This window comes from Borostomias antarcticus (assembly GCF_949987555.1).
Source record: "Borostomias antarcticus genome assembly, chromosome: 7".
Lineage (NCBI taxonomy): Eukaryota > Metazoa > Chordata > Actinopteri > Stomiiformes > Stomiidae > Borostomias > Borostomias antarcticus.
Genome location: NC_140240.1, coordinates 17,741,397 through 17,756,684, shown reverse-complemented (window position 1 = coordinate 17,756,684; position 15,288 = coordinate 17,741,397). Strand labels below are relative to the sequence as shown.

The 15,288-nt window shown below is 43.0% G+C and overlaps 1 protein-coding gene across 1 annotated transcript in view; it reads right to left on the bottom strand.

The window, feature by feature from the left end:
* LOC311311419 (serum response factor-like) overlaps positions 1-14,335 on the bottom strand; it is a 62,463-nt gene extending 48,128 nt beyond the window's left edge. Inside the window, exon 1 of the mRNA XM_084441129.1 lies at positions 13,562-14,335. Within this exon, the coding sequence (XP_084297255.1) occupies positions 13,562-13,984 (423 nt within the window). The 5' untranslated portion in view covers positions 13,985-14,335. The remainder of the gene's footprint in view (positions 1-13,561) is intronic.
* Between the last annotated feature and the right edge of the window lie 953 nt (positions 14,336-15,288).

Genomic DNA, 15,288 nt, shown 5'->3' with positions numbered 1-15,288 from the left:
CGGGGGGCGCTACAGCAATCAATTGCGTTTAAGCCACTTTTAAGAATTTTGGCTTGTTATAGCGCCACCCTTTGGCCTAACTGCTTCATATTTCTTGAGTTACCTCAAGATATGCTCTGGTACTACTATATCTGTTTTAGGAAATACCATCCAAGCGGTTAGGCCTTAACAGGAAATGAGCTCTCTAGCGCCCCCATTCAGTTTGATCTGGCCAGTAATGGAGGCTTTGCCTCAGGCTGACATTGTTGATATGAACACAAAGTTTTGTGGTGTTCCATCTATTCCATCAGAAGTAATATGCCTTTTTGTGAAAAGCCACACCCTCTGCAATATTCAATTGCTCATAGTGGCTCTTTTCATCAAGTTTTCTAAATTATGCCGAGATGGAACTTTAGATATTCATTGCTAGATTCTACCTACTGTGCTTCATGTAGATTGACAAAACTTTCTAGGAGGAGATAGATTTTAAGTGTTTTTCTAAAATTGCAAAATTGTTGCAAATTAACATAATCTGAAGTTATGGCTCTTTGAGGTAAATTTGTTCAACCTGATGAGACATATATGCCTCCAAAGCGTCATGACTCTAGCTCCAACGGGGCATGAGATATGACCTTTCAAAGTTAGCATTTTAGCCCCTTTTATGTATTTTGGCTTGTTATAGCGCCACCCTGTGGACAATCAGGCTCTTCTTTCTCGAGTGACCATTAGACATACCCTGGTACCACTGTACCGTGGTTCGGAAAGCTCTGCATGGCGGTTAGGCCTAAACTGAAAATGAGCTCTCTAGCGCCCCCATTTGGTTTGATTCGGCCAATAATGCAGTGGCCGCCTCAGGTTATATCTGCACAGATGTCTACCAAGTGGCGTGGTGTTCTGCACAACCCTTAAGAAAGTATACCCCTTTATGTGAAAAGCCACGCCCAATGCCATTTTCATTGGCTCATAGTTGCTGTTAAATGTAACTTTTTCTACTTTTGCCGAGATGGAATTATAGATATCGGTCCTTAGATTGTGTGTACCCAGTATCATGCAGATTGGTCAAAGTCTCTAGGAGGAGATAGATTTTAAGCGTTTTTCAAAAAATTCAAAATGGCGGAAAATCTATATAACCGGAAGTTATGGGTCCTTGAGGCAAATTTGTTCGTCATGAGGATAGACATATGTGTGCAAATTGTCATGTCTGTAGGTCAAACAGGGCCTGAGATATGCCTGTTCAAAGTTCGCAACTTCAGTCGGCTGCTATAGCGCCACCTTTTGGCCAATCCATGTGAGACTTGCTCCATGGCTTCAGGGCCTAAGCCTCTACGACTCTGCCGCTTTTTGTAAAAAGCGACCAGTCGGTTATAGGGCCTGCCATAGACTCCCATGGCAGATAAATAATAATAATAAATATAGCTGCAAGCAGCAATAACGGGGCCAAGCACAACTAACGCATCAAAGCCAATGAGCAAAACACACCATAGCTACATTGGAGCTATGCATGTGAGGATCAATGTCGCCTGACCAGATGAATCAGGTCTAATTCATGCAACAGTATCATCATCACCATGATCATCATCACCATGATCATCATCATCATCATACAACTGCAATCACATTCAATTCATCTGAAGGCGTCAAACGAATGTCAGGTCCTTTTAAGCATCGCATTACATTAATTATATTTTGGGACATATCCTGTAGGACCTATTTCTCTACATGTCTACAGGCCACATGGTCATTCTCCAGGCCTTCCATCTGCCTGAAAGACCCACCTTTTCCATCAAGTCTCAGTGTGTAGTTTGTTTGATAATTCAGCTATCTGTGAAGAACACTCACAACTTTTGTTTCTCTCTACACCTCACAGTTTCCAGAAGAATTCCCCCCCTACACTTTGTGTAAGTAGGCTATGTAGTCTGTGGGCTACTGCGCTCTCCAAGGATGAAGTGTTTAGGCTAAAGGCTACAACCCTCTCCCTGGTTGAAGTGTGTAAGCTATAGAGTGCAAAAGGTACACTTTCCAAACGTGACACTCTTTACCACTCTACCATCCAGTTTGTCACACATGACACATACAATACACAACACTGCACTCCTATCTGTTTGGACAACTAACCTTCCCATCAAACCTTTCATAACATTCCCTAGTTTATTCTCATTTACACCCTTCTCCAACTATCACCTCTCTAACTATGTCACATGTTACACTAAATGCCTCTCTCACACAGACTCCCACAAAAGCCAGTTCATTTATAATGGCTCTAAACAATATCCAGAGTCTTAAAGCACACTTTAAAGATGTACACACATCAATTCTTTACGAACGCTGATAGCATTTGTGTAACAGAAACATGGCTAACATCTGCCATAGCCACATTTGAGCTATGCATGTGACTGTCTTTGTCGCCTGACTAGGTACATCAGGTTAAATTCATGCAACAGCATCATCATACAACCACACTCACAGTTAATTCATCTGATGATGTGAAGTGAGTGTCAGGTCCTTTTAAGCATCTCAACACATTTATTCTATTTGGGGACATATTTTTAGGACCTATTTCTCTGCATGTCTACATCCCACCTGGTCATTCTCCAGGCCTTCCATCTGCCTGGAAGACCCACCTTTACCATCAAGTATCACTGCAGGGATAGCTTGACAATTCAGCAATCTGTGATCAACACTCACAATTCTTGTTTCTCTCTTAACCACAGTTTTCAGAAGAATGCCCCTCTCCTACCCATACATTTGGTGTAAGTAGGCTATGTAATTTAAGGTCTACATTTCCATCCAATTGACCTGAATGACTACTGTCAAACTAAAGTGGAGTCCATATGCATTCAATTGTAGTGATCTTGATTATTTCAGTTAAACAAGCACATTCTTCATATAAGAAGAGACGACACATTGGTTTAATTCTAGCAATGAAAATACAATGAAAGTGCAATGGGGGTCCCTTTGCACAACAATGCTTATATAAACCTCAAAATGTAATTTGACAGTGTTGTGCCCAATTAGTAAGTTGTAGAGCATGCCATCAGCTACGCATACAAGCATTATGAACCCCATTTAGCCACGGGGGACGCTACAGCAATCAATTGCGTTTAAGCCACTTTTAAGAATTTCGGCTCGTTATAGCGCCACCCTTTGGCCTAACTGCTTCATATTTCTTCAGTTACCTCAAGATATGGTCTGGTATTACTATATCTGTTTTCGGAAATACCATCCAAGCGGTTAGGCCTGAACAGGAAATTTGCTCTCTAGCGCCCCCATTCAGTTTAATCTGCCCAGTATTGGAGGCTTTGCCTCTGGCTGACATTGCTGATATGAACACAACATTTTGTGTTGTTCCATGCATTCCTTCAGAAGTGATATGCCTTTTTGTGAAAAGCCACACCCTCTGCAATATTCAATTGCTCACAGTGGCTATTTTCATTATGTTTTCTAAATTATGCCGAGATGGAACTTTAGATATTCATTGTTAGATTCTATATACTGTGCTTCATGTAGATTGACAAAACTTCCTAGGAGGAGATAGATTTCAAGTGTTTTTCAAAAAATGCAAAATTGTTGCAAATTAACATAATCCGAAGTTATAACTCCTTGAGGCAAATTTGTTTACCCTGATGAGACATATATGCCTCCAAAGCGTCCTGACTCTAGCTCCAACGGGGCATGACATATGACCATTCAAAGTTTGCATTTTATCCCCTTTTATGTATTTTGGCTTGTAATAGCGCCACCCTGTGGCCAATCAGGCTCTTCTTTCTCGAGTGACCATTAGACATACCCTGGTACCACCGTACCGTGGTTCGGAAAGCTCTGCATGGCGGTTAGGCCTAAACTGAAAATGAGCTCTCTAGCGCCCCCATTTGGTTTGATTCGGCCAATAATGCAGTGGCCACCTCAGGTTATATCTGCACAGATGTGTACCAAGTGGCGTGGTGTTCTGCACAACCCTTAAGAAAGTATACCCCTTTATGTGAAAAGCCACGCCCCATGCCATTTTCATTGGCTCATAGTTGCTGTTAAATTTAACTTTTTCAACTTTTGCCGAGATGGAATTATAGATATCGGTCTTTAGACTGTGTGTACCCAGTATCATGCAGATTGGTCAAAGTCTCTAGGAGGAGATAGATTTTAAGCGTTTTTCAAAAAATTCAAAATGGCGGAAAATCTATATAACCGGAAGTTATGGGTCCTTGAGGCAAATTTGTTCGTAATGAGGAGAGACATATGTGTGCAAATTGTCATGTCTGTAGGTCAAACGGGGCCTGAGATATGCCTGTTCAAAGTTCGCAATTTCAGTCAGCTGCTATAGCGCCCCCTTTTGGCGAATCGATGTGAGACTTGCTCCACTGCTGCGGGGCCTAAGCCTCTATGACTCTGCCGATTTTCGTAAAAAGCGACCAGTCGGTTATAGGGCCTGCCATAGACTCCCATGGCGGAATAATAATAATACTTACAATAACAATAGGGTCTTCGCCCCTTTGGGGCTTGGCCCCTAATAATACCATCAATTACAATAGGGGCTTCGCCCCCTTCGGGGCTTGGCCCCTAATAATAAATATAGCTGCAAGCAGCAATAACGGGGCCAAGCACAATGAATGCATCAAAGCCAACGGGCAAAACACGCCATAGCTACATTGGAGCTATGCATGTGAGCATCTATGTCACCTGACCAGGTGAATCAGGTCAAATTCATGCAACAGTATCATCATCACCATGATCATCATCATCATCATCATTATACAACTGCATTCACATTCAATTCATCTGACAGCGTCAAGTGAGAGTCAGGTCCTTTTTAGAATCTCATTACATTTATTCTATTTTGTTACATATGTTTTAGGACCTATTTCTCTGCATGTCTACATGCCACATGATCATTCTCCAGGCCTTCCATCTGCCTGGAAGGCCCACCTTCACCATCAAGTCTCAATGCGGGGACTTCTTGATAATTCAGCTATCTATGAAGAACACTCACAACTTTTGTTTCTCTCTACACCTCACAGTTTCCAGAAGAATTCCCCCCCTTACACTTGGTGTAAGTAGGCTATGTAGTCTGTGGGCTACTGCGCTCTCCAAGGATGAAGTGTTTAGGCTAAAGGCTACAACCCTCTCCCTGGTTGAAGTGTGTAAGCTATAGAGTGCAAAAGGTACACTTTCCAAACGTGACACTCTTTACCACTCTACCATCCAGTTTGTCACACATGACACATACAATACACAACACTGCACTCCTATCTGTTTGGACAACTAACCTTCCCATCAAACCTGTCATAACATTCCCTAGTTTATTCTCATTTGCACCCTTCTCCAACTATCACCTCTCTAACTATGTCACATGTTACACTAAATGCCTCTCTCACACAGACTCCCACAAAAGCCAGTTCATTTATAATGGCTCTAAACAATATCCAGAGTCTTAAAGCACACTTTAAAGATGTACACACATCAATTCTTTACGAACGCTGATAGCATTTGTGTAACAGAAACATGTCTAACATCTGCCATAGCCACATTTGAGCTATGCATGTGACTGTCTTTGTCGCCTGACTAGGTACATCAGGTTAAATTCATGCAACAGCATCATCATACAACCACACTCACAGTTAATTCATCTAATGATGTCAAGTGAGTGTCAGGTCCTTTTAAGCATCTCAACACATTTATTCTATTTTGGGACATATTTTTAGGACCTATTTCTCTGCATGTCTACATCCCACCTGGTCATTCTCCAGGCCTTCCATCTGCCTGGAAGACCCACCTTTACCATCAAGTATCACTGCAGGGATAGCTTGACAATTCAGCAATCTGTGAACAACACTCACAATTCTAGTTTCTCTCTTAACCACAGTTTTCAGAAGAATGCCCCTCTCCTACCCACACATTTGGTGTAAGTAGGCTATGTAATTTAAGGTCTACATTTCCATCCAATTGACCTGTATGACTACTGTCAAACTAAAGTGGAGTCCATATGCATTCAATTGTAGTGATCTTGATTATTTCAGTTAAACAAGCACATTCTTCATATAAGAAGAGATGACACATTGGTTTAATTCTAGCAATGAAAATACAATGAAAGTGCAATGAGGGTCCCTTTGCACAACAATGCTTATATAAACCTCAAAATGTAATCTGACAGTGTTGTGCCCAATTAGTAAGTTGTAGAGCATGCCATCAGCTACGCATACAAGCATTATGAACCCCATTTAGCCACGGGGGGCGCTACAGCAATCAATTGCATTTAAGCCACTTTTAAGAATTTCGGCTCGTTATAGCGCCACCCTTTGGCCTAACTGCTTCATATTTATTCAGTTACCTCAAGATATGGTCTGGTACTACTATATCTGTTTTCGGAAATACCATCCAAGCGGTTAGGCCTGAACAGGAAATTTGCTCTCTAGCGCCCCCATTCAGTTTTATCTGCCCAGTAATGGAGGCTTTGCCTCTGGCTGACATTGTTGATATGAACACAACGTTTTGTGGTGTTCCATGCATTCCTTCAGAAGTTATATGCCTTTTTGTGAAAAGCCACACCCTCTGCAATATTCAATTGCTCACAGTGGCTATTTTCATCAAGTTTTCTTAATTATGCCGAGATGGAACTTTAGATATTCATTGCTAGATTATATATACTGTGCTTCATGTAGATTGACAAAACTTCCTAGGAGGAGATAGATTTCAAGTGTTTTTCAAAAAATGCAAAATTGTTGCAAATTAACATAATCCGAAGTTATGGCTCCTTGAGGCAAATTTGTTTACCCCGATGAGACATATATGCCTCCAAAGCATCCTGACTCTAGCTCCAACGGGGCATGACATATGACCATTCAAAGTTTGCATTTTATCCCCTTTTATGTATTTTGGCTTGTAATAGCGCCACCCTGTGGCCAATCAGGCTCTTCTTTCTCCAGTGACCATTAGACATACCCTGGTACCACTGTACCGTGGTTCGGAAAGCTCTGCATGGCGGTTAGGCCTAAACTGAAAATGAGCTCTCTAGCGCCCCCATTTGGTTTGATTGGGCCAATAATGCAGTGGCCGCCTCAGGTTATATCTGCACAGATGTCTACCAAGTGGCGTGGTGTTCTGCACAACCCTTAAGAAAGTATACCAATTTATGTGAAAAGCCACGCCCCATGCCATTTTCATTGGCTCATAGTTGCTGGTGAATTTAACTTTTTACACTTTTGCCGAGATGGAATTTTAGATATCGGTCGCTAGATTGTGTGTACCCAGTATCATGCAGATTGGTCAAAGTCTCTAGGAGGAGATAGATTTTAAGCGTTTTTCAAAAAATTCAAAATGGCGGAAAATCTATATAACCGGAAGTTATGGGTCCTTGAGGCAAATTTGTTCATCATGAGGAGAGACATATGTGTGAGAAGTGTCATGTCTGTAGGTCAAACAGGGCCTGAGATATGCCTGTTCAAAGTTCGCAATTTCAGTCAGCTGCTATAGCGCCCCCTTTTGGCGAATCGATGTGAGACTTGCTCCACTGCTGCGGGGCCTAAGCCTCTATGACTCTGCCGATTTTCGTAAAAAGCGACCAGTCGGTTATAGGGCCTGCCATAGACTCCCATGGCGGAATAATAATAATACTTACAATAACAATAGGGTCTTCGCCCCTTTGGGGCTTGGCCCCTAATAATACCATCAATTACAATAGGGGCTTCGCCCCCTTCGGGGCTTGGCCCCTAATAATAAATATAGCTGCAAGCAGCAATAACGGGGCCAAGCACAATGAATGCATCAAAGCCAACGGGCAAAACACGCCATAGCTACATTGGAGCTATGCATGTGAGCATCTATGTCACCTGACCAGGTGAATCAGGTCAAATTCATGCAACAGTATCATCATCACCATGATCATCATCATCATCATCATTATACAACTGCATTCACATTCAATTCATCTGACAGCGTCAAGTGAGAGTCAGGTCCTTTTTAGAATCTCATTACATTTATTCTATTTTGTTACATATGTTTTAGGACCTATTTCTCTGCATGTCTACATGCCACATGATCATTCTCCAGGCCTTCCATCTGCCTGGAAGGCCCACCTTCACCATCAAGTCTCAATGCGGGGACTTCTTGATAATTCAGCTATCTATGAAGAACACTCACAACTTTTGTTTCTCTCTACACCTCACAGTTTCCAGAAGAATTCCCCCCCTTACACTTGGTGTAAGTAGGCTATGTAGTCTGTGGGCTACTGCGCTCTCCAAGGATGAAGTGTTTAGGCTAAAGGCTACAACCCTCTCCCTGGTTGAAGTGTGTAAGCTATAGAGTGCAAAAGGTACACTTTCCAAACGTGACACTCTTTACCACTCTACCATCCAGTTTGTCACACATGACACACACAATACACAACACTGCACTCCTATCTGTTTGGACAACTAACCTTCCCATCAAACCTGTCATAACATTCCCTAGTTTATTCTCATTTGCATCCTTCTCCAACTATCACCTCTCTAACTATGTCACATGTTACACTAAATGCCTCTCTCACACAGACTCCCACAAAAGCCAGTTCATTTATAATGGCTCTAAACAATATCCAGAGTCTTAAAGCACACTTTAAAGATGTACACACATCAATTCTTTACGAACGCTGATAGCATTTGTGTAACAGAAACATGTCTAACATCTGCCATAGCCACATTTGAGCTATGCATGTGACTGTCTTTGTCGCCTGACTAGGTACATCAGGTTAAATTCATGCAACAGCATCATCATACAACCACACTCACAGTTAATTCATCTAATGATGTCAAGTGAGTGTCAGGTCCTTTTAAGCATCTCAACACATTTATTCTATTTTGGGACATATTTTTAGGACCTATTTCTCTGCATGTCTACATCCCACCTGGTCATTCTCCAGGCCTTCCATCTGCCTGGAAGACCCACCTTTACCATCAAGTATCACTGCAGGGATAGCTTGACAATTCAGCAATCTGTGAACAACACTCACAATTCTAGTTTCTCTCTTAACCACAGTTTTCAGAAGAATGCCCCTCTCCTACCCACACATTTGGTGTAAGTAGGCTATGTAATTTAAGGTCTACATTTCCATCCAATTGACCTGTATGACTACTGTCAAACTAAAGTGGAGTCCATATGCATTCAATTGTAGTGATCTTGATTATTTCAGTTAAACAAGCACATTCTTCATATAAGAAGAGATGACACATTGGTTTAATTCTAGCAATGAAAATACAATGAAAGTGCAATGAGGGTCCCTTTGCACAACAATGCTTATATAAACCTCAAAATGTAATCTGACAGTGTTGTGCCCAATTAGTAAGTTGTAGAGCATGCCATCAGCTACGCATACAAGCATTATGAACCCCATTTAGCCACGGGGGGCGCTACAGCAATCAATTGCATTTAAGCCACTTTTAAGAATTTCGGCTCGTTATAGCGCCACCCTTTGGCCTAACTGCTTCATATTTATTCAGTTACCTCAAGATATGGTCTGGTACTACTATATCTGTTTTCGGAAATACCATCCAAGCGGTTAGGCCTGAACAGGAAATTTGCTCTCTAGCGCCCCCATTCAGTTTTATCTGCCCAGTAATGGAGGCTTTGCCTCTGGCTGACATTGTTGATATGAACACAACGTTTTGTGGTGTTCCATGCATTCCTTCAGAAGTTATATGCCTTTTTGTGAAAAGCCACACCCTCTGCAATATTCAATTGCTCACAGTGGCTATTTTCATCAAGTTTTCTTAATTATGCCGAGATGGAACTTTAGATATTCATTGCTAGATTATATATACTGTGCTTCATGTAGATTGACAAAACTTCCTAGGAGGAGATAGATTTCAAGTGTTTTTCAAAAAATGCAAAATTGTTGCAAATTAACATAATCCGAAGTTATGGCTCCTTGAGGCAAATTTGTTTACCCCGATGAGACATATATGCCTCCAAAGCATCCTGACTCTAGCTCCAACGGGGCATGACATATGACCATTCAAAGTTTGCATTTTATCCCCTTTTATGTATTTTGGCTTGTAATAGCGCCACCCTGTGGCCAATCAGGCTCTTCTTTCTCCAGTGACCATTAGACATACCCTGGTACCACTGTACCGTGGTTCGGAAAGCTCTGCATGGCGGTTAGGCCTAAACTGAAAATGAGCTCTCTAGCGCCCCCATTTGGTTTGATTGGGCCAATAATGCAGTGGCCGCCTCAGGTTATATCTGCACAGATGTCTACCAAGTGGCGTGGTGTTCTGCACAACCCTTAAGAAAGTATACCAATTTATGTGAAAAGCCACGCCCCATGCCATTTTCATTGGCTCATAGTTGCTGGTGAATTTAACTTTTTACACTTTTGCCGAGATGGAATTTTAGATATCGGTCGCTAGATTGTGTGTACCCAGTATCATGCAGATTGGTCAAAGTCTCTAGGAGGAGATAGATTTTAAGCGTTTTTCAAAAAATTCAAAATGGCGGAAAATCTATATAACCGGAAGTTATGGGTCCTTGAGGCAAATTTGTTCATCATGAGGAGAGACATATGTGTGAGAAGTGTCATGTCTGTAGGTCAAACAGGGCCTGAGATATGCCTGTTCAAAGTTCGCAACTTCAGTCGGCTGCTATAGCGCCCCCTTTTGGCCAATCAATGTGAGACTTGCTCCATGGCTTCGGGCCATAAGCCTCTACCATCTTGCAAAGTTTCGTAAAAAGTTACCAATCGGCTATAGGGCCTGGCATAGGCTCCCATGGCGGAAAAAGAATAATAATAATAACACTACCAATAACAATAGGGTCTTCGCCCCTTCGGGGCTTGGCCCCTAATAATACCATCAATTACAATAGGGGCTTCGCCCCCTTCGGGGCTTGGCCCCTAATAATATAGGCAAATACAATAGGGTTCCGGCAGCTACGCTGCCTGGCCCCTAAAAATCAGTCACTTATTTAGCCATCATTAACATCATTCTTGCTAGTGTCGTCAGCTGTCCCTACCCAGCCACGCCTACCCATTTGTTTTAACCTTTGTCTCTCTGCTTTCTGTTTCACCACCTCTGCCTTGTGGCATTAAGTGCTTACTGTGCTTTGTTATATGATTCACTCAAATATCATATTAGAGACTACAGTGATAGCTAACACATAATGGCCTACCATGTAGCAAACTTCTCTAACTATTTGTGCACTCTCCTGTTAGTCATGTCTCTCTTATGAAGTATCTAGCCCATGTTTACTATCTTAGCCAATAGACAAACATTTTCCAGGAGCTTGCTCGATCGTCTTGTTGAGAGAGGTCAGGGAAGAATTATTACAGCTCACTTTTCTGGCCCCCGGGTGAAACAGTTTTTGCTTCCCTGTGGAGTATGTAGGGGTTGGACCTATGCCCACCCGCCCATTGCTCTATGTAAAGCGCATTGTGTTGCTTCTGTGTATGAAATGCACTATATAAATAAAGTTGATTGATTGATTGATCATTAGCCATCATCCTTATCGTATTTTTCCTGGGTTTTCCAGACTAGGCGTATATATCCCAAAGAACGCTCTTTATTTTATATTTTGTAGACTATAATGTATGAAACTATCACGAGGTCTCGCCTCGACTCTTTAATAGATTAGCTTTAGTAGGCATAGCTTCCTTTTTGTTAATATTAGATTGGGGTAAAATCTAAATGATTATGAGAACGCTTGAAAACATCATCAACAAGGGACAACGATGTACCTTACGATGCATCTTCAGGCGCCCACTAACAGATAGTCTAGGAAACACTCGTAGGAAAAACTGTCCCTTCACCAAGGTATACCTTGAGAAGGGTCGTAGAGCGCCAAGGTACAGCGAATCTGGGAAACGCGGCCCTGGTCAGTCTCTCCATGGTAGCTGCATTGTGAAAGCGTGAATGTCTCTTAGTCACTCTATAGCCCAAGTTAGATAAGAATCAGAGCCTCTCTATTCCTTGCCTAAACATTTGAGGTGCTCGCCACAGAGGCAGCTTCTTCCCCACGGCCATCAGCCTCTTCAACAAGGCTTGTGTCCCCCGCTGACTCCCCACCCCCCGCCCCACTAGTCTCCACCACCGTTGAGAGACATTGCCGAGACATTTGTAAATGACCTGAATGTTAAGGATGCACCGCACACATATACACATACACAAACTCATTTACACATTACACTGCATACTCACAGTTTACACTGACTGCACTACCTTTTGTATATTGTTTTTTCTTAGCTTCTCCTTTTTTCTCTCTTTTTGTACTTGCCCGCCCTGTCCTGTTTTTGCACTGTCCTTTCTAGTCCCTGCACCCTGTCCAATGTTGTCTCAATGTTATGCACCACGACTGAAAGCAAAGTCCTATTATGTTGAAAAACTGTATGGCAATAAACAGATTCTGATTCTGATTCATCTGGTCTAACTTAAGAGAAGAAGTTCTGGCTCTAACCAGTGTCAGGGATCTGTATCCAACTTTGGCGGGGACATTTACATGGAAATTTTGCAAGAGTATTTTTTTGGGGGGACATCTTCCTACGCGGCTGTATGGTCATTTGAATGCCACTACACCAATCTAAATATTGGGGGAGGTGGGGGGGGGGGGGCGGGGAGACAATTTTAATTATCTCAAATATTGGGGGGGACATGTCCCCCCTGAACTCCCCAGGATCCCCACCCCTGGCTCTAACACCAAACAGATACTGTATCCAGGTGAAAGAGCCTCACTGGAGCAGGGTTAGAATTAGGTCAGTAACTCTAATCCTACCCTCACTGGAGCCGGCTGTAGAATCTTTTCTCTGCTGTTCGATTTCACTAGAGTTTAGGTTATAATATTCAGATTGTGAAAGTATCCTTGGTTTGATGAGAAATGGTGTTCCCTGAGAAGGCAGAGTAGACACGTGTTTTTCTCATCTGTCCAGGCATCTTTCCCTTCGTACCTCACACTTAAGTCTCTTCTAACCAAAGGCCTGTAGCCAACATACATAGATCTATCTAGGCGAAGGGGTGACAATGAAAATGCAAATATAACTTCACCGGACTTGAGCTGCCTCTTTCATCAAGTGGTTTGGCCGGCAAACATTTGCATTCGGAAATGTACACCTGCCACCGGCCAAATGCAGGTAAAATTTCCAACTGGCGACTAGATTTCGGAAGGCCATCTGAAAAAAAAAAATACTTGGCCGACTACAGTCCCCTTGGCAGGTGACTCACCGTGAGCCAAACAGTTAATTTTCACCCCTGGCTATAGCTATAACGTTACTGGTGACTGCAGGGCTATAGGTGATTGCTATAGGTGATTGCAGTCAGGAGAGCATTCTCCTGGCTACTCAGTCAGTGGTGTGGCCTCCCTCTTCAAATTCAAAGTTGTTCTGTTTCTATCCGTCCTATAACTACAGTTAAGAATAACAATATAATAAGATAGAATATAAATCTCATGCATATCTCATGCATAGCCTAAGAGTGGCTACTGATCCTTGCAGCGTAGGAGGTGCATCCTCGTCCTCCTCAAACATGAGCCGAGTGCAGAGCAGGTTTGGTACAGGGGGTTGCCGTCCTGTAGGTGCCATCACTAACGTTAGCTAACAGGTTGATACGGCGAGCCAGAACCCTATTCACCTCACCTTCTTCATGATGCCCGTCTTCCGTTTGCTAAAAGTTGTGTACCGCCGAAGTTTGTTGTCTATGAACTCCATCTTGATCTTGACACGGCCGCGGGTCTTCTTGCCAGGCTTTGCCCCAGTGGCCACCCCGCTGACACCGCCGTAACCTCCCGGTAAGCCCATGGATGTGGCCGGAGACGCACCGACCTCCATCTCCGCCCGCTCCCGCTTCACCCCTCTCCTGTCCCCGGCTGAGACCATAGTGTCGTCGTCGTCCCCGGAATCGGATTCCTGGTCGGACCCACTGAAAACCACTTCGGTGGAGTATTCTCTGTCGTCGGTGCCGCCGATGCCCGTGTTTGTCCCGGTGTTCAATCCTGCCCCGCCGCCTGGCCGCGCGCCTCCCGCTCTCGTGCCCATTCCCGCCCCGTCTCCCCTCAACATCCAGACCTGCCGGTCCCCGGTGCCGGGCCTGCAACCGCGCACGGCGATCAATACTCCCGATGCTCGATGCGTAAATAAGCGTTGGGCGCTTCCTAGCACGCACGGCTCCCTAGCGACCTGGGAGAGGAGGCTAGCTGGCTATGTTAGCGTTAGCAGGCTGCTAAATAACTGGTGAGCCGAGTTGTTTAACAGCGATGACATTAGCAACAAGTCACGCTAAGCCCATCTGCTCTGCCAAGAACACACAACGCTACACGGAGACATCAACTCATGTCCAAAAGGCAAATCATTACGACCGAATACTTGTCGATAAAATATCCTTAACATTTATGAGTACTGCCCAAAGTTGTAAAGTTGTGTTTTCGCCCGCTAATCAATCAAGTCCAACCCCCCTGTTTCCAAACTCCTCTCCTCTCCACATAAGGAAATGACCAGCAACACCCCTGAGTGCCACTCCGCTATCAAATGTAGTTCCTCACAAAACAATCGTTTTTCCCAAAATTCTAGATAAATCTATCCATTTGTTTACAGATTATTTTATTAAATAGCTTTGTATTTTATTATTAATGATACATATTGACAAATATAGATATTAGCGCGCAGTAATCCCACAAGGGTCTACGTTCTTTCGAGCATGCATAGGAACTGCTTTCCTCCATATAAAGACACACATTTCCTTATATGGACATGGCGCTCCTTATTTGGTGAGTCATCGCTCCGTGTGCTGCGCCGAGAACTGGCCCGCTCACTTCCAACTCTACCACAAAAAAATACTACAAATTATACTGAGAGGGATGCTATTACAATATCTCTTCGATCTGAATTGCAAATTGAAACTGTTTTGTTTGTTTCTGCTAATATATAGCTGTTAACAAATATACAAGTGTATCGTTTAGGCAAGCATCTCAACCAACCAGCATAACGGTGAAGGCTCAATCAAAATGGATACAGTCATTCACTTGAAAAAGTAAACAAAAAAATGCATGCAGCATTTGTAAACATTGAGTTTGGACCCAATCGATTCGAATTCCATATTTGGGACTCGGTGCTTTTAAAGGTCAATTAAACAGAGGACAAACATGCGATCAGAAAAGTGTGTAGAATACCAGCCTGCACCGACGTGTAGTGCATTAGGCAGTTGATTTAAATGCGTCTCTTGGATTAGAGTGTATTAATGCTTAATATTATTTACACTAAAAGACCAAAGCCCATTCACTTTCTTCAACCCGTGTGAGTAAAATAGATGGCCACAAGATGGCACTAAAACTCTATGATTCCCACAGTGATTTCCCCTTGATCTATCT